The 23649-nt window shown below is 40.2% G+C and overlaps 1 protein-coding gene and 1 long non-coding RNA gene across 3 annotated transcripts in view; one reads left to right on the forward strand and one right to left on the reverse strand.

Moving 5' to 3' along the window:
- LOC134649685 (uncharacterized) overlaps positions 1-23649 on the forward strand; it is a 208930-nt gene that overhangs the window by 170104 nt on the left and 15177 nt on the right. The gene's annotated exons all lie outside the window — the stretch shown is intronic.
- The window catches only part of LOC134649576 (EGFR adapter protein-like), a 109054-nt gene that overhangs the window by 79989 nt on the left and 5416 nt on the right, over positions 1-23649 (reverse strand). For both annotated transcript variants that reach the window (XM_063504382.1, XM_063504381.1), the window contains exon 2: positions 8767-8832. In XM_063504382.1, coding sequence (XP_063360452.1) covers positions 8767-8832 — 66 coding nt within the window. The remainder of the gene's footprint in view (positions 1-8766; positions 8833-23649) is intronic.

Below are 23649 nucleotides of genomic sequence, written 5' to 3' on the forward strand. Positions count from 1 at the left end.
AAGAATCATTCTGTCTGTACACTTAACACTTTACATCTCTCGTAACACGCCCGAAGTAGAATTGCAGGAAACTTCAAGAAATATGAAGTCATAAAAATATTGTTCAAAGTGAAACAGGAGCCGGGAATTTTATTACGTTTGTGTACGGTTTGGAGCAGCTGCTACTTTTGCTTATTTCTTAGAAAATGGCTAAAGTAATTCCAGCATTTCGATTTTTTTATAGAAACCTACATAGAAATGTATCATTTGACTAGTATAGAGTGGTCGCGGATAATTTTTATTTTTAAGGTTAACACTAATACGGTACTACTTTACTTGTATAAGTACTTTAATCGCGTATTTGTCTGGCCCTGTCCTGCTCGCAGCTGCTTTCTATAAATACTCCTAAATATGAAGCCACGCGTATAATTTTTCCGTTTCATGCAAAAGCGGTTCTAGGAATTAATCATGTGGAGCCATCATAACGCAACATAATGTAAAACAATTGCGAGTGTGGGCGTACAAACGTCACGGTTTAAATGAAATTAGCTGCTAAAGATTAACGAAACCAGTTAGCTCAATATTTCCGTACATATTTTGTTTTCTATAACTCTATACCATAAATATCTATTTAACTACTGTACCTTCAATGCTGTACAGCCCCCTAACCGAGTCGGTAGTGATCCTGCCTCGGAAGCAAGAGGTCCCGGGATCAAATCCTGGTAAGAGCATTTATTTGTGTTCATTACATATATTTGTTCCTGAGTTATGGATGTTTTCTATGTATTTAAGTATTTATCCATCTATTATATACTTATATATCGTCGTCTAGTACCCACAGCACAAACCTTATTGAACTTACTGTGGGGCCAGTAGGTAATAGTAGCGTCTAAGTTATATGTATGCAGATTGCGACTGCAATAGCATAGCGTTGAAGCAGCTGTAACGGTGATTAGTAGGTAAAGCTGCTGCAACCGCGATCTAAATGTAGGTATTCTTCAGCTAAACTAAGGAATGAACTGTCGCCTGAATAATACGGTTGAATAATGATTTCTACTTCAACCGTACCAAATAACATATTAACTCACATTTATAGACGGGTCTAATATGTGTTCACACCGCGAAAGTTTTAAATATTATATTGCGTACCAAATAAATTATTTAAGCGAGTATCTTCGCTGTTTTCCTCTGTACGCGCCCACGCCGCCATTAGACCGCTATCGAGTTACGAGTTGACACGAACAAACAAGCAAACACTCGCGGATCAGTTGGAAATGAGTGACGTCACGGGATTCAATTTAGACTGCGATTGGGATGTTTAAGCATTTAAGAAAATCATTTATATTCCTCGTACTATGCGATGTCGAAATACAATGCCATAATTAAGATAAAAGATGAAAATCATCAGTTGCCACACTTTTTGCCGCTGCGGTATTTGCCACATAAATTGACGTCACTCATTTCATAAACAACATTATTAATTGACCGCGAGCGTTAGCGTAAACCGCGTTTCAGATTGCGCAAAAATGCTTTCGAATGTCCGTATCCACATGTTTTCCTTTACAGTTCGCATATCTTAGCCGATTCTCGTAAAAATGTGTGAGCAGGTTCGGTAGTTAGAATTGTTTAGAATGGCGGAAATTGGCATAAAAGACTTAAGCGCCAGTAGCATCTATCATGGCGTCCGTTGGCTCGTTGGGTGGACAACATCCGGAAGATTGCGGGTCACTTCTGAGTGAGATTAGCTCAGGACCGGGACAAGTGGCGTACTAGAAGAGAGGCCTATTCTCAGCGAGGGCGATGAAGGGCTGATATGATAATGATGATAAGGATCATATGGCACTGGTCGCAACTATTGTGTTCGCTGTGATGAAGATTCAACGACTTAAACCGTATTTTTATTTTATTTATAAGCTTATGGCGAGGTACACAGCTAAAAGTGTTTACCTTTATTAACCACTTTACATTAATGAATACAGTTTAGCGACATATTAGATAATAAATCCAGTGGTTCTCATAGAATCATCCTAAGTTATTCAGTTAATCATTATTAATCAGTAAGGTTGGTTGCCAGTTTTACGAGGCGCTTAACTCGGCGCGGTGATGAGCTTAGGATTCATGGAGAGTAACGATCGAGGTATTATATTGTGTAGTTTACCACTGTGTGCGCACTCTTGCATGATTACTTGACGCTGATGTATGTGTAGACAAACCTAGGCGGTTTTCATTAGGAATAGTACCCAAAGTAATAAATTAATATGACAAATAAGAATACATCTAGAAAATTGAATAAGCGTTTACACGTTTGCAACTACAGGGGTGTGACATGTTAATCTTTTTAAAATACTCCTTATTAAAGAACCCTTTTTAAGAAAACCTCGTCAGGAAGTTTATTCCATAGCCGGAGCCGGGGCGTTCGCGAAAGAAAAATCCTCTGTAACCGCATAAGATCTTTTAGATTCCACAGTTCTGAGTTTCTCATTAGACGTTATAGAAATAGAAAATAATTTATTCGTAAGCACAAACACTGAAAAGAAAGATACTTATACAAAAAAAATAGGATTAGGTTATTAAAAGATCTAAAAGATAATAATTGGCCTATACACTAACCCCCGAACTAGTAGTCAAATTTATCTAAAATGACATTTTGGACCTTGTTTCTCATATGATAGCGTACAATATTGTTCGAGTATAAGTACTATCAATACTCGCTCGGTCAATATCGGTAGCTCAATAGATCTAGCAGATAGTGTCAAAGGCACGGGCATCCAATATTAGTGCCAACCTTATCTATCTAGGTACCTTACTTAACTACTGTTTCAGAAAATACTGCTTGGCGAGGCACAAAATAAATAGGAGTGTCGATATATTGTATGGCTATCTTATCATATTAGATACATACAAATACAAATAATTTATCTAGAAAAACATAGCGTAGCACCAGCACAGTAATAAGCATACTACAGTATATATTTGGTTGATATTGATTTTCAGGGAAACATTGAAACAATCGGCAGCAATCTCACATAGCTCGACAAGTTATTAATTCATTGCATTGTCATTAAAAAAGTTGCAAATTAGAAAACTTCTAATAGATACTTTTATATTCGCAATGTAAAAGGAAATGAACTGTGACTGCAGTGCATATATGTACTGATATGACCTGTGATGAAGGTTTGACCTTCAAGAAAAGAGCGGATTCCCATCTTAAATGCTGGCCACTCACTTGCAACCTCTCTGGTGTTGCAGCTGTCCATGGGCGACGGATGTTGTTTACCAAGGAGCGATTAGTCTGCTCGCTTGCTTCTTTTATCATTAAAAATGGCTAGACTATGAGTAAATGGACTACTACCTTCTCCCCTTATTATATTACTAAACAGCACACCACTAGTCCATTAACTCTACCTAACTCGATAAAAAGTAATAAAATATGGGTCCACAGTTCGTTAGCACCCCTCGCTCGCACGCACCCAATTAGGCGCCTCGCACACGTCGTTAAGGAGGTCGTAAATGCTAAATGTTGTTAATGTCGTCAACATTTGTCGTTAATCTGCGACGACCAAGGCTTGGGCTAAGCTTATGTATGGTTATCAAAATATACACAGCCTAATAATTATTGCGCCTCCGGACAGAGCCTGTACGTGTATTTTTCTACTATATTGTATATGTAATATATTGTAATACTATATTTCTCTATACTACCTTTCATAATAAGTGATTTGCCGTTGATCAGTCTGTCAAGAGTGAATGGTGCAACTGGACATTAATTAGTTTTTACCATATTCCGTAAAGGTTAAGTTCCAATTGTGACTGCCTTGCCGCAACACTTGCTGCCATCTGTATTGCCGACTGCCGAAAGAAATGTATTTGTCGCTGCAATTAGAATTCAACCTTCGGATAAACATAAAATACCAAGCACATTCGCACACGTTTTTACAGTAAGATATATACTTTATTCATGCTCGTGTTACATAAACAAAAACGTCAAGGTCGTGACAAGGTCAGGCCGTAAAAGCAGTTTGTCTGTCTGTACACAATCTGCATTTAGAACCGAATTAATGAGAGAACAATTTAAGAGACCGTTAAGCAGCGCGCAATAAATATAAACGTAAGTCGACAAGTTACGCAATGCGAGGTTTTAGAGATGGGACGTTTTGAAGGATATTGATTGACGGACTGTTCGCCAGAGTTGTTGAGTTGAGTCCCTAAAATTTTAAGCCTAAATAGGTATTGGTAATTTGATTTATACTTAGATAATTTAACAATGTTCTTTGTTTCTTAGAATATAATTATTATGTAGTATATATTATTATAGTAGGTATTATTGAGTACCTAAGTACAATAAAATATAAAACTTTCCACTACAACATCTATTTGTTGTGGGCCTAATGACAATTGTGATTTGTGATCATGAAAGGTCAGGCAGGTTAAAGGTTTTGTCGTTCTGAACTCAAGACTATCGCAATCGCTACATCCCTATCCTATCCTTGGAACAGCTGTAAGCAAAGTAGTCCCGGGGGCGTGCTGGCGCGCGCGGGAATCAAACCCGCACTGATTGGAGACAATACGAATACTGTGGTTGGAATTCTGGCGGTTTAGGCTTACGTAATAAGAGAGATGAGTCAAGCTAACAAAATGCTAAAGGCAAACCAATTTAATGTGAACCACTTATGGTGAACATTGACCGAATCTCTATCAACCACAACGATAACACTTAAATATCAATAAGACATATCATGTTTTGAAGATAGACAACTTCCTGCGTACGTAGTATATGTCTATACTGCCGGTTTATGTGTGAAGCGAGGAGAAATTCATCTGGATCTAGCCCCGAGCGTCCCTGGCGTTAGCTATTCACGACATCCCAAACCAACTGAAACACCAATAAAGAAACCGTTCAGATTTAGAGTACTCAAGCATTGCTGCCGGCTACATTGCAGTGTCACGTTACTGTCGCCTGTATTGCTGCCGGAAATGTCAATATCGATTATTGGCTGCTCGTATTTTTGACATTTGCCGCAGCTATGCAAGCAGCAGTAATGTCGCGCTGTATTACTACTGCTGGAATACTGGTGTAGCCTGATTCCGAATGGTTACCTGTTCATAAATACGTAGAAAAACAAAAAATGTTAAGTCGTATTAAGGATACAAAGCGTACTTAACGATAGATTGAACCGGAGTGGTGAAGTCTAATTTCTGGTTTTATCGCCTAGGATGACCAACGTAGTTTTTGGCTATAGCAACGTTCTTAATGTGGATATTTGTTAGACTAATGTTAATTGTTAGTAGAGACCGGCTCACAGTCGAGTTAAATTGCTTGGCGAATGTTTATATGCCGCTGTGAACTTAATACCGACTTACTTTAATGTAAACGTTAGAAAAGAACATTACTTTCCCTTTGTCAGTTGGGTAAATTAAAAACAGCCGAACGCTTGCTCTACTTATTAGACACTTTTCAAAATTAACTTTTCTTCAATTCAAAAAATTATTACTTATACGTTTAGGCCTCAATTACTATGTTCTACTACTATTTTTATGTTTATGACAATAATATTCATAAATTGCCGTGCTGGTGAAATTACCAACAAATACTACTCCCACCCCATCCCTTTGCTGAGTATCATTTGGAACACCCTAGTAAAGCCTAAAGATCCCTCTTCTTCGAATAGGGGTACAATAACGAAAACATGGCGAAAACGCGAAGTGTGCATCAAACCCCCTTTGAACTTATTTTTCCCTCTTCTTCGAAAAGGGGTAAAACGAAATAAGGGTCAAACTTGCGCAATTTTTATCAAAAATATTAACTTTTACATAAAACGGAAACGGTCCTAAAAATATTAATTAAATCCAATCAATCAAACAAACTTTGATGTAATGTTACTAATTAAGTAGGTGACAATTAATTAGTAACAAGCTTGTTAAAACTTGTATCCGTCCAACTCGCACACTCCAGGCGTGAAGTTTGTGACGTCATTATCGGATCGAAAGGACGCGAGACATGCTGCGGATTAAGGCTCCACAGCGCTGATAACTATAGGACAGAGAGTGCACTAGCGTAATAACCGTTGGAACTTCAGATTTGAAATTAATTTATAAGTTAAGTTAAGACTCGGTTTGTCATATATGTATCATATACACCAAATTTACAGTGCAAAACTGATCACCTAAACATTTATACCTACACATACACACATACAGGGTATATAAACAACAAAAGTAAATGTGCATAACAAAATAAAATTATCCCAACTCAACAAAGCGCTGATTTACCGCAGAGCCTAATATATGCCTAAGTTCAGGCGCAAATATAAATGAAACTACACTAAAGTTTACGCTTTCAATTTACAGATGCTATTATTAATTAATACGCATTCAATGAATACGTGTTTCACGATTACAAAACCGAAATAAAAGGTGCAAGTAATTGAAACAAGGAGCGTTTCTCACAGTAGGGTGTGACAGCGCTATTCCGCTCTATGTAACAACGTGCCTCCCAACCACACCGCCTGCGCAAATTAAAGCCACACTCTTCAGTCTGATTTATCGCCAGTCTTCGCGCTACTCTTGTATAGTGCTTATTAGTAAATTTTCATACACTCCAAAACTCTCGAAGTCACTTGCAATAATGGTTTGCACTGAAATGCGCAAAATACGTAAAACAGTTATTTACATACCTAATACCTAGATAATATAGAGGGCATACCTACTCGTATATATTTTTGCGCGATACGTTGTGTAATGATCAGACAGGAAACTTTCTTGGCAAAATCAATTAATTGACTAAATTAAATATCAAAATGTCTGGTACCATGTTGCCTTAAGTACCTTAACGTTGTAGATTATTTATAGCATAGGTATTAAAGATAGCTGTCGTGAAATACAGAACACGTCCAATATTTACTTTGATTATATAGGCACTGTCGGCAGGTACTTTAGTTACATGTAAATAAGGGAAATGTGTATCGATTTTTCATTTTGTCAAGCATTCGTTTCGAATAAAAAATTCTATGCTGGCAATGAAATTATTGAAGATGCGCGCGACTTTCAAAACTGCAAAACGCGGTTTCAGACCTCAGATTAACCAATTAGGTTACGTATGAAATATTAAATTAGTTAATTTCCAGTCGCTTTTCAGCACATTATGCTCTAAATTATAATTAAAAATATCATGAAATGATACGCATAATACGCACAAACGTACAATCAAACCATTGTTTGTGATTTCACGCAGTTTTGCCCCCCAAGTACCTACTGCGAAATGGCGCCGCCACAAAGAATACCGAAAAAAGGGGACGCAGAGAGGGATGAATAACTTAGGGTGCCTAGGCAATGAAAGTCCCATGAACTACGTCTGATGGACTCCGCATTGTAAAGCGTTTTTTTTTTGCGCGTTTTAATTTATAAGTAAACATTCACCATAATTCATATAAGCTAAGTCAGCGCGCTGTGGAAAGGAAGTCGATGACGGAGAGCTCATCGCGTAGGTCCATTGTACCAAATACATTCAAACGCTAACTCTAGAGATTATATTTATATTTGGAAGAGTATTTTAGGGTAGCTGATACTTTTGGCACGTTTTGTTTCATCCCTTATTTTTTTATTCTTACGAGTACATATACTTTTTTTATTGGAATTTGCATTGGTATGTGAGGAAGAAACTGAATTGAGCTAAAGCGCCAATGTGTCGTGACTGTGAGTAGAGTGACTCGTCACAAAATGCACCATCTAAGAGGTAAATGCACTGTGGCACAATTGTATAAGTACCTATTTACTAAATGTATATAATAAGACCTAGGTGGCCCCAGGTGGGTATGTCCCCTAGATTTTAAGCTTCGATGCGAGACTTTAGACAGAAATAGCTTTTGAATTTCAAATTCAAGAAGACGGAATTAAGTGGTCTTATTTTTTGAAGTGGTTTATAATTACCTACCTTTCTTTTCAAAGACACCCTAATTTAGGAACACTGGGGTTAGAAATTAAAACTGGGGACCTAGCCAAGATGGCAATCGTTGATAGAAAACGCCAAGAAAAACTTAAATAATGTACAGATGTACTGCTTAATTATTTTCCGTATCATCGAATTCACGGAAACGAACGAACGTGTCTTGCTATTTCAGTCAGTATCGGTAGAAAAAGTACTAAGGTTGACTGAAGTAGCATGACAAATACGTTTTTTCCGAGAAAATACGATGGAAAACAATTATGCACTATGTACATGTGTATGGCAATAATCCTGTGTTTTTTCGTAGCATCTGTCGTCCCGATACATTTTAACTTTTTGTTTGACGATGTATGATTGTCATCTTAGCTAAGCCCCCATATTTGTCGAATAAAGCAAACTGGAAAACACAGCAACGTCACAGACATAAAAAAGTCCACCAAGCTCCGAAAGTTCCAGGTCACAAAGCGTTGCCACTCGTAGGGCCCATTCATTAGGCCGCCCCACATGTGAAGGGCGCCTGACCTAGTGCCGTCTAAAACCTACGCTCGTAGCACTATTTTTAGATACTGTTGCATTTTGTTACAAATGACCCCGTTCATATTCGATTGGTTTATGTTTTACTTTTCAGTTGTTACGTATTGGGTATTAGGGTCGCGTGTGATCCGATGTGTGTCACTTGCCACGTTTTATGTCAAGTATTTATTATTCGATTCGACCATCTTTGTTACTGCAAATAATGTTAAGTCTATGCAAGCAAAGGTAGTAACTCTGTGGTCCATCTGGTAGGTATCTTATTGACAGGAATCCTACTCATAGATCTTGATTACCTATTTGGAGGCACATACCTTCATGAGCAGCAGCTGGTCGGAGAGCGCGCACTCGCCGCCGCACGCCGGGAATGAACCCAGGTACTGAAACAAAACAACATATAAATATGTAGCATTCAAGTACTGTGGCCTATACATCACTATGGGAGTCCAGGCAGGAGGAGCAGTGCAAACAGCGGTATAATCAGTTAAATAATGAACATTTATTGAAATGCATCGTCGTCTTATATACTATTCCTAAACCTACGAAAAACAGAAAGATAGGTATGTTAGAACTGCAGAATATAATCTACCCTTTGACGTAAATCGCGCCTCTCACGAGTGCGATGGCATATCTTCTATCCCGCTCACAATCGCCGGTTGCATGAAGTGGGTAGTAGAAAATGCAGCAATTCAGAACTACCGCGGAGAATGTTGCTTTTGAGAGTAGCACGTCCTGTCTTCCATCTCGCTCCAACCATTGCGTAAATACGTGCGCGCCGCCTGCGCGCGCCTCAGTTGCGTCCGGCCGTCGATGCGAACGCATGTCCCATAGCACTCCCTCTCAAGCGAAGCGAATACGTTTCGTGACTCTGCCCGATCTTGTTACGTACGTCTGTGTGTCTGGGCTAGTTGCAGGAGGCTGGCTGACGCTTGTGACGTCTTCATTGTAGATGTAGGCTGGCTTCAGACGCTCAATGGTAACGACAGTAGTTCGTTGTGGCATTTGTATCTTGAAATACTTGTCGTAGCGTTTGAGAACTTCGAACGGGCCGTCATATGGTGGTGTGAGCGGGGGTCGCACGGTGTCATTGCGCACGAATACGTGGGTGCACGATGCAAGGTCCTTATGCACGAAAGGTCTTAGTTGCGTGGCGTGCGTCCGGGTTACTGGTACAAGTGATGACATAATCTCTGACAAACGTCGTACAAACTCTGCATCTTCAATCGTCGACTTTGTAGGTACGAAGAAATCAGCTGGCATGCGTAGTGGGGATCCATACGTCATCAATGCAGGACTCAGGTTATTATCGCTGCGTAGTGCGGCTCGTAATCCAAATAAAACTGTAGGCAACTCTTCGGACCATCTTGAACTTTCGCCCCTTGCCATAAGAGCGGCTTTCAAGGTGCGGTGGAGCCTTTCAACTTGAGAATTCGCCTGAGGGTGGTAGGCAGTGGTACGTATTCTTGTGGTTCCAAGTTTCTTCAGGAGAGCGTTGAAAAGGTTTGACTCGAAGGAACGGCCTTGATCTGTCGTTATGCGTAGCGGACATCCAAATCTCGTAATCCAATGCTCGTACAAGACTTTAGCGACAACTTCAGCTGTTATGTCGCGTACTGGTATTGCCTCGGGCCACTTCGTGCAGCGGTCGATCATTGTGACGCAATATCGATAATCATTTGATATTCTTAGGGGTCCCACGATATCGATATGCAGATGCTCGAAACGTTGAGATCGCGGGAACTCGCCGATAGGTGGAATCACGTGACGATGTATTTTGGCTCGTTGACATCCAATGCACGCTCGGGTCCAAAGTGCGACGTCTCTGTTCATTGCTGGCCAAAAGAACTTAGACGCCATAAGTTTCCTGGTTGCGCGTACACCTGAGTGACTTATATCGTGTTGCGCTTTGTAGGCAGCATAACGATAAGCGATAGGTAAGTACGGTCGTGGTGTCCCAGTTGAGTGCTCGCACGTGATTGGTCTATTGATGGCTGGTAACGTGACTTCAGTGAACTTCAGATTTTCTTGAGTTTTCAATTTTATTAATTCTTCATCGGTGCGCTGGTCGGTGGCTAACTTGTCGAAATCGATGACGGATGGACATTGTATTTCTTCGATTCGTGATAAGGCGTCAGCGACATTGTTTTTGTCGCCTGGAATATACTGGATACTCGAACAAAATTGGCTAATGAAGTGCAGTTGGCGCTCGGGTCTCGGAGTGTCGCTGTTGCTCGGTGCTCGCGTAAGTGCATGGGTAAGTGGTCTGTGGTCCGTGTAGACGATGACGTCATTGCCTTCTATAAGTCGTCTGAAGTGCTTTACAGCTGTGTAAATCGCTAGGAGTTCGCGATCATACACACTGTAGCGGCGTTGCGTCGGACTCAGGGCCTTCGAGAAAAATGCCAGAGGTTTCCAAACATTATGAACCTTTTGTTGAACTAATCCTCCCACGCTGTGGTCTGATGCGTCACTCATGATACATAGAGGAGCGCCGTGAACGGGATATGATAGCGTAGTAGCTTCCAATATGCTTTGGCGGCATTTCTTGAAAGCTTCATCTGATTCGGGGTTCCATTCGATCGGAGTCTTGTCATTTTTAGGGTTCCGTAGCCAAATGGCAAAAAACGGAACCCTTATAGATTCGTCATGTCTGTCTGTCTGTCCGTCTGTCCGTCTGTCCGTCTGTCCGTCTGTCCGTCTGTCTGTCCGTCCGTATGTCACAGCCACTTTTCTCCGAAACTATAAGAACTATACTGTTGAAACTTGGTAAGTAGATGTATTCTGTGAACCGCATTAAGATTTTCACACAAAAATAGAAAAAAAACAATAAATTTTTGGGGTTCCCCATACTTCGAACTGAAACTCAAAAATTTTTTTTTCATCAAACCCATACGTGTGGGGTATCTATGGATAGGTCTTCAAAAATGATATTGAGGTTTCTAATATCATTTTTTTCTAAACTGAATAGTTTGCGCGAGAGACACTTCCAAAGTGGTAAAATGTGTGTCCCCCCCCCCCGTAACTTCTAAAATAAGAGAATGACAAAACTAAAAAAAATATATGATGTACATTACCATGTAAACTTCCACCGAAAATTGGTTTGAACGAGATCTAGTAAGTAGTTTTTTTTTTATACGTCATAAATCGCCTAAATACGGAACCCTTCATGGGCGAGTCCGACTCGCACTTGGCCGCTTTTCTTAGAGTTGTGTAGATACTTGTTGAGTTGAGACTGGAGTTCGGCTTGATGTGGTAGGCAGTCACGGTAAAAATTTAACATGCCTAGAAATCTTCTCAGCTCGCAGACTGTCTTCGGCTTTGGGTAATTCGATATTGCTTCGATGCGCTCTTGAGTGGGACTGATGCCGTCGGGTGATACTTCATAGCCGAGGAAGTTGATTTTTCTTCGTCCGAACTCGCATTTATCGACATTGAGAGTTACGCCGTATCTATCTAGGCGTTCTAGGACTTGTCGCAGTAGTGTTTTGTGCTCTTCTTCATTTTCAGAGGACAGCAGAAGATCATCGACGTAACAGAAACAGCCATCTATGCCTCGCAGGACGTCGTGCATGAATCTTTGGAATGTTTGGCTTGAATTGCGGAGCCCGAACGTCATTGAGTTAAATTGAAATAACCCAAACGGTGTGATTATTGAAGTTTTCTGCGCGTCTTCTTTATTCATGGGTATCCAAAAATACGCCATCTTCAGGTCTAATTTCGAAAAAATCTTCTTATTGTGCAACTGGTACGTAAAATCTTGAATTCGAGGTAGCGGATAACGATCGGGTTGCGTTACGGCATTCAGACGCCTATAATCGCCGCATACACGTAGAGTGCCATCCTTTTTCTTAACGACGTGAAGTGGACTTGCCCAGGGGCTGTTTGAGGGTTGACAGATGCCCATTTCCATCAAGCGTTCGAATTCAGCCTTCGCCGCGGCATATTTGTCGGGCGGCAGTGGGCGTGGCTTGGCGAAGAGTGGAGGGCCGGTAGTCTCGATGAAATGCTGTACGTTGTGCTTGGCCGGCGTTTTCAAGGACATTGGTCGCAGTACATTAGGATACTGTTTGAGGATCTCGTAGTAGACTTGATTGCTGCTGATCAAATAGACGGTTTGTTGAGTGCTTGAGACTTCTAACGCGTTGACTTGCAGTTCAGTGGTTTTATCGATGAGCTTCTTTTGATCTAGGTCAGGTAGCAGCTTGTAGTGCCGAAGGAAATCAGCTCCGAGGATTGAAGTCTTGATGGCAGCCACGATGAACGTCCAACGGTAGTCGCGCCGTAGCCCCAAGTTGAGAGTGATTGTTTTTTCCCCATAGGTTTTTATCGGCGTGTCGTTTGCGGCGTAAAGCTTGTAGGTGCTTGATAATATCTGGTTCTTCCTATGATGCGACGATAGTACAGATATTTCGGCGCCAGTGTCAACGAGGTAACGTTCTCGAGAGTTGCGATCGATGACACATAGGCGGTTGCTGACTGAAGGTACACCGACGCCCGCCATAGTCGGTGTAGGCATTAGTTTTCCGGTAAGTTAGTTTTCTTGCTGCACGGCGATTCACATCTTCGTGCCTTGTCTCCGAATCTGAAGTGGTATCTGCAGAGCCACCCAGGATCACCCGGCTTGCGTGAAGTGCATGTAGTTCCATGCGCTGACATAGATCTCGAACGGGAACGGCTGCGAGAGCGAAAGGGACGGCGATAGCGTTGCCGGCCGCCGGACCGAAAGGCTGCTATTTCGAGTGTCAGATTGTCGAGCTTCTGGGACAACTTCTCGAAAAATGTGTTTTCGCTGTACTGCGGGGTTTGAAAATCTGTGGCTCGTGTGACTGCAGCAACGGTGACTGGCTCGGTGTGCTCTAACATCTTGTCGGCCATGGCGGCGAGAATGTCTAGTGATGACTCGTTGTTGACAGAAAGGACTGTGCGTACTTGTACTGGGAGTTGGTTCATCCACATGACCTTCAAACCGTCTTCTGGTACCATATTCTTGCCTAGTTCTCGCATTCGCCTTAAAAGCTGTGTCGGCTTCTGTTCCCCTAGCTCGAGACCGCTGATGAGCTTCTGGAATTGCCTGGAGGCAGACTTTTCGTAAACAGAAAGGAGACGAGTTTTCAGCGCGTTGTACTTGCCAGTGGATGGCGGCTTGAGAATGATGTCGCTAACTTGTTGAATATCAGCTGCTTGCATAACGCCGAGTGCATATCGAAATTTCTGGTCATCGCTTGTCTTCAAAGGTTCGACGATAGCTTCAAACTGCGCAAACCATAAACGTGGATGTTCGCGCCAAAACGGTAGTAATTTGGACTGGATGGAGATTCCGGCTAGATCGTAGCTTGATGACGGCAGCTGTGGCGCATTCGATGCGGTATTTGGTTCTTGCGGCTTATCTTTGTGTTTTTTTCGCTGATCTTGAGCTCCATCTTCGGTGTCAGACATCTTCTAAACGTCGCCGGGTCACCAGATATGGGAGTCCAGGCAGGAGGAGCAGTGCAAACAGCGGTATAATCAGTTAAATAATGAACATTTATTGAAATGCATCGTCGTCTTATATACTATTCCTAAACCTACGAAAAACAGAAAGATAGGTATCTTAGAACTGCAGAATATAATCTACCCTTTGACGTAAATCGCGCCTCTCACGAGTGCGATGGCATATCTTCTATCCCGCTCACAATCGCCGGTTGCATGAAGTGGGTAGTAGAAAATGCAGCAATTCAGAACTACCGCGGAGAATGTTGATTTTGAGAGTAGCACGTCCTGTCTTCCATCTCGCTCCAACCATTGCGTAAATACGTGCGCGCCGCCTGCGCGCGCCTCAGTTGCGTCCGGCCGTCGATGCGAACGCATGTCCCATATCACTATTGCAACCTTAAAATGAGAATGAAGAAGCCAATCAATAGGCCGATATTAGTTTAGTTTACTGTATGTACTACAGTCAAATAATTTATTTTATCTAGCGAGGTCTCTATTATGAGGTTCATTTTCTCTATTATGAGGTCTCTAGCGACTTTCATATTGATTGTCACTGTGTCACATACGGATAGGAAATTAAATTATTTGACTGTACGTGTTTCTCGACCTTTATTAGACAGTTCGTCACATCCTTTTTTTGCGAACTGCAGGATGAATTTGTAGATAATTCTGAACACTACTATAGATTTTGATTTTAGATTTAGAATCAATCCCGAAATTGCTAATTACATAGTTAACTGATGTGTTATATATGTGTTCTACGGAAAAACTACTTTTGTTCACTATTTTCTTCGTGAACTTATAAAAGTTGTTCAGAGTGTGACCTGTCATTGTTTACACAGTTAACACAGTACAGTTTTTCAATTGGACTATAAACTATTCATTATCAACTAGATAAATCTTAAAAAATCAAACACAAATTACACTTAGACTAAATTTAGCCGATAAAATCGCTCCGCGACCCTCCCGATGCAAAAGTGCCCATCACGCTCGCTGACCATCATCAAAGAATGACAATAACATCTGTTCAAATAGCTGTATCGAATCGGCATCGGTATCGACAGCCCCTGAGATCGCGTCGCGTGCCTTTCATACAATAACCACTAATTAAGCTACCCTATGAGGGCTACCCACAGGGCTACCTTGTCCTCTGTGAGGGAATATTACCCCACAATTATGTTAAAATTGTTTACAAACGTTTATAGTGTGCAAGCGAGTCGAATATTAGTGTTAAACACTATTTAGATCCTTATGTGTTGTTTTTGTGCAAAAAATATTTACCTTGGTGAATGAATCACGTGTCCACATTGTTAGTACAGCCATAAACGATGTCGGGACAAATTTTAAGTGGTAATTCCACCTACACCATTTTATTTTACAACGACCTATGTATATTCATCAATCAGGAGGAGAGCCTCCTCTCCTCCTGATTGATGAACATTTAAGATGAACTGTGGTGGAAAGCAAGCAAGCTAACAATTTATATAACGAGATGTAGTTTGCAGCATACGGCTAAAACTGGCTTCCAAAACCTTTACCGTTCGACTCTTAAGCTATCACAATAAGTTAGCGACGTAGGGACTGATAGTAATTGTGTACAAAATTAACTGCGAGCATTCACGGAACCCACTAGGGAACTAAAATTGAATTGGATTGAGGTGAGGGCGAAATTGGTTAAAGGTCCATCTAAAATAATCTAAATGGACATGGTCGCTAAAATTACAATTGTTTTGTTCGCCCCTTTAATTCTCCTTTAGGATAAGAGTATATTTTAATCAAGGGGTGTAGTTTGAGGGGTTAGTCAAACGTGTTTAAAATACATGTTAAGCTTGCAAGTTTAAGTAAATAGAAGCCACTTATGCTGCAGGAGGTATGAATGATGATTTAATTTTTCTTCGTAAAAATCCTTATTTTCAAAGTTGGCTAAAATGTACCACTCGAATTCCGCGGACGCTAGATGGCGTCAGCTGAAAAGTCAGCTCTAAGACGCGAATAGAAACATTCCGAAAAATTAAACACCCTGGCAGGGGTTCCAGGGGTCCTAGGACATACAGGATTTTACTTTGGGGCTCAAGGGTATGAAAACGAATGTTATTGACATCTCATTCACCAATATATCAATATAAGCTTATCTACTAGTTGTTTCACAACGGTGGAACACATGACACCAACATACATAGATACAAAGACCTTTCCCATACTCAAATGAAAATATATATTTTCCTTTTCCTTAAACTATTTCAAGTAGCATCAGTAAGCCCGAGCTTGTAGGATGACATACGAATGCCACCACAATGCGACCGCAAGTTCGCGGTTCGGTTACACCCACGCTATTGTTAAGAAACGGGCTAGTTAGTGCACATTCACACCAAAACAAGTCATTGATAAGTGATGATATTGGCGCTTTGTTCGTCAGGACATAGAGAAATAAAGACAAGAGTGCTCACTCCATACATCAGTTCAGACTATTAATTTCAGTGTCTACATCTAGCATCGAGTAGCGGAACTATCAGTACTACTACTTGACAATAGAGGTAGCACCGACCGGAAACTCTTATGCTGTTGAGATAAGACTTTCCGGTCGGTGCTACATCTATTGTCAAGTAGCAGTACTGATAGTTCCGCTACTCGATGCTAGATGCTAATAGTCTTTTTGGTACTAAAACTGATGTATGGAGTGAGCACTCTATGTATTTTTTTCTCTATGGTCAGGATCAGATTAAAACCTAAGGGAAAACGCTCGTCGCATTTGGAATGTAGCAGAAATCGTGTCTGTATAAGACGTGAATGTAACAGTTGTATTTTCATTTTTCATTTCTTATGCTCTGAAAGAAGGTCATAACTATCTAAAGCAGCGGTCGGCAACAAGCGGCCCGCGAACCTCTCACTTGCGGCCTGCGAGCCTCCCTGGCTATTTTGTATGTAATATTGACAAACGACAATGCCTGATGAAGTCACAAAGTGCGGCCCACGTCAACTTTTTTAACTACTGTTAACTACTATAATTTGTAAATGTAATTTATTAATAATAATGTAATGTATCTAATTTAATTGAATAATTGACATTGTAATTGTACTTATCCTGATATCTTAATTAAGCTGATTATTTAATTCTTTTTAGTATTATATAACAACGGAACCTAATACCTAAATAAATTAACATGTAATATTTAAAATATTATAAATAAATGACTATGACTATGACTACTTATGTGGCCCTTGGCTGCTAAAAGGTTGCCGACCGCTATTCTAAAGATAGGTTTCTGCACTAGAGCATTTAACTTTCCAAGTACGATTATTCACATTTTTTTTTAAATAAACAATTTGAAATTTGGTTTATTTCGAATCATTTAGCAACCCGACACTATACATTTTATTATTATACTCTTTGACATTACAACGACATCTATCGGGTGGCGGTTAAACTACGAAAACGAGAAGCTCGCGCGTGCAACAGTGTTTGTTACTAACCGAGAGTTCAACAAGGTGCCGGAAAATTCTCACAGATGTCGCTAGGCTACGGTGCTTGAAGAGTACTCGTAATGAAATTTTACTGTATGTACGTAAGTTAAACAAAGTTAAAACTTTCTCTTTGTTGAACTTAGTAATTTATTAGTAGCAATTTTAAAATTAGACCTGCTACGTTTTATTATTTAGTCTTCACAAGTTTCAATTTTAGAAGCAGAACTTGAGCGTTTTTCAAGTTTTTTGCAACTTTGATACTTGATGTCGCCGAGTTCGGTACGCCTTGTAGAACTTTCCATTTTTCCATTAAGTGCCCGATTGTTTTACTTGTACGCTCACTACAGCGACTTATTGCTAAGTGCGGCTTGCAAACCGGAAACTGTGAATTCGATTCAAACTCCGGGTTATACCAAAAATTTGATTAACTTTGAAAGGTAGGGCTGGTATGCAAGGAAGTCAGTTGGTGTTTACGTCAGTTACGTCGTTAAGCTGGTATTTAAGTAATTAAACGCACTAAGAACGCAACTACCCTCAGAGGTAATTATAAAAATCAGTGACGGGCAAGAATTCCTTCGTCCGAGCCTGTCTACGATCTCTTGGCCGGGTCTGCAACAACCAAACAGAACTTCATCTTCCTCGCGTTGTCCCGGCATTTTGCCACGGCTCATGGGAGCCTGGGGTCCGCTTGACAACTAATCCCTGGAATTGACGTAGGCTCTAGTTTTTATGAAAGCGACTGCCATCTGACCTTCCAACCCAGAGGGGAAACTAGGCCTTATTGGGGTCAGTCCGGTTTCCTCACGATGTTTTCCTTCACCGAAAAGCAACTTGTAAATATCAAATGATATTTCGTACGTAATAAGACTCTGTTATTACACGTCAACAGGTGACAATCCCAATGACTGTAGATATATCTGATTATCTTATTTAGTTCAACTGACTGTTAACAAAAGAGGAAGTCACGAAAAAATTGTTACGCACAGTTTTTACGGAATTTATGTTAGCAATTCTGGTTTCATATTGTACTGGTTAGCTAAAAGGGCTATATTAGGTGATAAATGTTTTCTCAGATAAATAAATCCCGTGCGGTCGGTGTGAACTGAAGGAGGTGGTAGAGTATTAAATGCCTCGCGCGCCTCACGAGCCTCCGAGCCGACTTCCGTTTAATTTAATACTAAGCGAGTTATCCGCACTCTTCCGAGGTTCTTCCTCACGTTCATATCTAATTCGATCGTTTAGATATTTTATTTAGACTTTTAAGTCTAAGAATCTTAAGTCGTCACGTTTAGTGCACACGGAGTTAGTGTGACTTGTGTCCTTTGCCTTATCCATGTTTATGTTAAAAAGCCTTAAGACTTTTAAAAATAAATATTAATTCCTTTCACAACACCACCTCTAGCCGCTTTAAAACAATTTTTTGTCAAAATTACATTTTAATATAATTAAATTTGTTGTAAAGTCAGTTGGTCAAATATGAGCTGTCTCGCGCGGCGCTCATTCTTTTTTCCGTGGCTATATCTCCATAAGAGTGAGAGGCACGTAGTGATAGGAGAAACAGGAATTTTATAGTGAAGATCTTTTTACTGAAGGTCCCTCAAGATCCATCTCGCTGTACTGAGTACACCAGTTTTTTTATGCCTTCCTTTTACTGTCTCCTTCATGTTTACGTTGGTCAAAATGCTTCGCTAAATTATCATTTTGTTATTTAATTTTCTTGCTTATCTTGCTTAACTAACTCATCATAATATGAATAAGCAAAGTGCGACGGGCGTGCACATGGTGTAACCACAACAAGACCTTTGTTGTGTAGACGAGTAGCCGGAGTGTGGCGAGAACTAGCTTCTATTCGCGTTACTTGCCTAACAATCGCTTCGTAAATCTAATTTAACAGTTCAATTATGATCCTACAAATAAGCCCCGCTCGCCCCACGCGCGTCACTTCTAATGAATTTGATTTAGATATCACTGACAAATTGAAGTGCTGGTGTACAAAAATTAAAATTAGTTTATCGACGGCTGTTAACAGCTGCTCATTTTGTGGGAATCATGGGAAGGAACAAAACATACAAAAACTCATGTTCAGTCACATAAAGATAATGATGCGGAGAGTTTCCAAAAAGTTGGAAAAGTTCTTATAAATTAAAAATAAATAACATTTTATTTATTTAATACAATATAAAACACAAAATACAGAAACAATTACATTTCAACACATTAATCGTTAAATTCACCTTATAAAATAAATTACAATTAAATAAAAACTAAATTACAACTACTTAACACAAATAGTCTCCCAGATCCGATCCCTGCGGAAGGGTGCCCATAATGCTGGCTACATTCCCCCGCTGAACGGCAACTCCGATTCTGTGGCCAAGGAATGAGCCAGCCCTAGGATCTCTGGTGGTGTCAAGGAGCATCTTCTTCAAATCTTTATACAGACTAAGCGCATCCTGACACCAAGGTCCCAAAGTCTCAACCGCAAACGCCGCAAATAAATGATTGCTTGATAGTCCAGCATATTTGCGGCGCTTTAGAGCTTCAGCTGCTGCCGCCGCTCCGCCAGGCCTTAATGAAGTACCTAGCGGCTAAATGGGTCGGCGCCAGAGTATCCACGCAAGTTGCATCCCAGATAAGCGGCCGTCCCATCCGCCAGGGAATAAATTACAAATAAATAAAAATAAATTACAAGAAATAAAGGAAACCTACGTTTTGAAAATGGAACATTTCGATTTCCATAGAAATATATGAGAAGTTTCCGAAATTATTCTATAAGAAAATATCAAAAGATTGGAGAATTTAAGACAACAATTTCATTTTAAAAAAACTTTAGGGGGGGAGGGTCTTTTAACACTGGTTTTCCTAAGCCCAGTAAAGAAGGGAATCGCGGGCCAGTAGTTAATGAGATTAGTGTATGCCCGCGGCGGCGCCACTTCAAAGGCGGATAGTTGCAACATCCCGCGCGCGTCGACCACAGCAGACTGGAAGAACAGTACCTACACAATCTTTAATTAATTAGACAATCTTGAAAATCGCCATTTGGCTTTTCTAGGGAAGCCATTGTGAATATCGTGAATGTCAAAGAGCTATGAAACATAATGCTGTATGCGATCAGTATGATTGAAGATATAATGTTTTGTATCATACTTTTTATAATAGGAATATAAATTATGCTAAACTAATCTACATGAATTTATTTTGTGATCAACAAAGCACAAAATCGGGCACAACCAGTCCGTTCTAAGTTCATTAACTATCAGTTTTACTCCTTCCCCTACGGTTAATATCTGCCACTGTTGAGCCAACCTGAGCCTGAACTCACTGAAATTGCGTTACATGTTACGTCGGACACGGAACAACTTTATTCAAAACTATCCCACTGTTATTATCTGCCACTGTGTTGAGCATGAACTTACTGAAATTGCGTTACAAGTTGTGCGTCGGACATGGGCTCCACAAATTAATTACGCCACAAGTTTTATTCAAAGCTTTTCTACTGAAAGAATTTTCCTGCGGTATAATACGAGTATTTAGCTTATTAAACTTGTGGAGCTTTTTCTTTTTAAATTAGCATGGCTTTTCTTAAACTAATAATGGGCGATGGAAAATGGGCTAACCTAACCATCTGTAATTTTGGTATTTGTGCTTGTTAGAAAAAAGGTGTGCTAGGTTTTAGTAAACACCGACCACCAAAGTTAAAAAAATATTTCCTTTTAACCGGCATTTGACGCTCAATCCACTAGAATACTCAATCACTTTCAAACTAACTAAACCAGAAACTACTTCAGAAATTAAATTCAACATTCCGTTGTGCATAATCTGTAGTGAATAAATATTGGCGAGTAACGGTGTTATCAGTGATGTGCCTTTGCCCAAGACGGGTATTTTCCCGGTACCTGACGTACACGGTCAAGGTACTACACCAGCTAATTCAAGGTGCTGACTGTAGTCTTCTGTAAAGTGGGGATACTTCCCCTCATAGAAGACTACTTACGTCATGCAATACTGCTAGCGAAACATTCCGCTGAAAATATGGATGGACGCATTTATCCACGTTATAAAATACGTGCCTCCTTTTACTTTTAACACCACGCAACTAAAAGGGACGGGCACCGTCTTTATCATACAGTCATTTATACAAATTCAACCATGATATCCGTGCAGGTAGGGTAACCCAGGGGCACATCACTAGTATGATTGATTCCCGGGTGCGGGTGACGCCGATTGACTGACGATGTTGGTTCCGGTTCTCATATCGCGCTCCGCTGCGCCCGGCGCAGACTCGAAATTAAATACGCATGTTTTGCTGTACACTGTACAGCTAAGATGTTACAATGTTAAGTCATACGTCATACATTATGAGGTGGACATATAGATTAGGTAATACTTAACAACTTTTTAGGGCCGCTCCCGAGATCAGAAGCAAATTGGCTTGAAACAGCCAATTTTTTTGCAGTCATTGTCACACTAAAACAACTTCAGAAGTGAAATTCAACATTCGGTGACTGTACAATCAGCAGTAGCTACTAAGTAGGTATTCTAATATTAGGTATTGTAGAGCAGATAAGTTTCATTCAGTATACTGAGTATACCTAACAGTAACAGTAACCTATAACCGTGTAAATATCGGTACTCAGTAACCTATACTGAGTACCGATATTTACACGGTTTTCACTCATTTAAAACGACTTCTGATTACCCACTGAGCACCAAAAAAAAATCATATTTACAGGATGTTAAACGACAATTCAACTCACAAATTGAGCAAACGAATTTTATAAGCATTTAGCAAAGCAACAAAGTAGGCGACTAAACTACTACTTATCTACAAATTACAAAACGCAGACATCTTGCGAAAGTGTCCAAATTACAGTCCAATCCGATAAGCCAGGGCATACTTAACTCGCAGTTCCAAATTGGAACTGGCCCAGAGTTCCAGCTACTTACTCCCTCGACTTAACACTTGCAAATCCCACCTTAAAACCCGGTGATAAAGCAGGTTTGGGCTTGGCAGAGTTGAATGCAAATCAAGCTCGCAACTGGGACTGTCAAGGGTTTGATTCATATCTCCGCTATTGTTTTGTCAGCTCCTAATCGAAGTTATTGAAGTGTAGTTTGTTCAGAACTAGCCTAGGCTTAATCTGCTAGGCTCTGGGGTTTGTTAGAATAATAACAGCATTTGTAAGGGCTTGGGAATTGAAACAATAATGGGTGAACTAGTGACATTGTTATATGGATAGGATAATTGATTACATAACTTTACATCGCTTGATATAAAATAGATAGTACCAATGAGATTACTGGAATTTATTTTAGATATAAAATTTTATATTTACGGCTTTTCATTTAAGCTAATGAATATTGTAAGGATACCATTTCCACTAACCATCTGGGTTGGAAGCTCACAATCAGATGGCATTTGCTTGCGTAAAAACGAATGCCTATGCCAATTCTTGGGATAAAGTTACCGAGCGGACCCCAAGCTCCGCAAGTAAGTCGTGGCAACATACCGGAACAGGATTAAAAGTGAAATATCAATTTGGAAGTAATTAATTATAATTGTCCTTATCGATTAGGAAATGTAATAAAGTACATCAGTCGATGACTCAAAAGCTGCCGGTGCTGATCAGGTCCACAAACTTCATTAAAATCTTGTTTTTATGAGCAAGCTCTAGTTATAGCGACATTCCCAGCCCGTCTTATAATTTATATGCAAAATATTTACTGGTCTGGAATTAATTACTTATTGGAAAAACGATTCTTAACGATCAGGAAATGTAACAACTGCACCAATACCTCATGAGCGGGCGGTGCTCATCAGATCCACAAACTTCATTAAAATGTTCTAATAGTGCTTTTATTGGCGAGCCTCAGTTATAGCGACAAAACATTAACATCTTTCTAGCGTTTTCCGACTTTTCGCCAGAGCTTGCTACAGGGATCTTTGCTCCCGAACAGCAACCTTGAGGCCATTTTGAACCTGCATCTCAATATTAAAATAATATAATTTGGTGCATTACATTCGCGCGTGCATTTCAATCGTAATGAGATGCACTACGAATATCGGTGTACCAAATCAAACTATGATGACGTTGTTGCAGCATTACTGCTGCAGCGTTGACATTACTGACAATTTCCTTGATAAATTGGGTTTATGTCGTACTACAATGCTGTTGCGTTAGAACATTCATTTTATCGAAGAGATTGCAAGTTACTTTCTGTAACGTCTTCGCTGCAGCTATAACTGCAGCAGCAGTAAGTTT

The sequence above is a fragment of the Cydia amplana genome, chromosome 7 (genome assembly GCF_948474715.1).
Source record: "Cydia amplana chromosome 7, ilCydAmpl1.1, whole genome shotgun sequence".
In the NCBI taxonomy this organism is placed as follows: Eukaryota; Metazoa; Arthropoda; class Insecta; order Lepidoptera; family Tortricidae; genus Cydia; species Cydia amplana.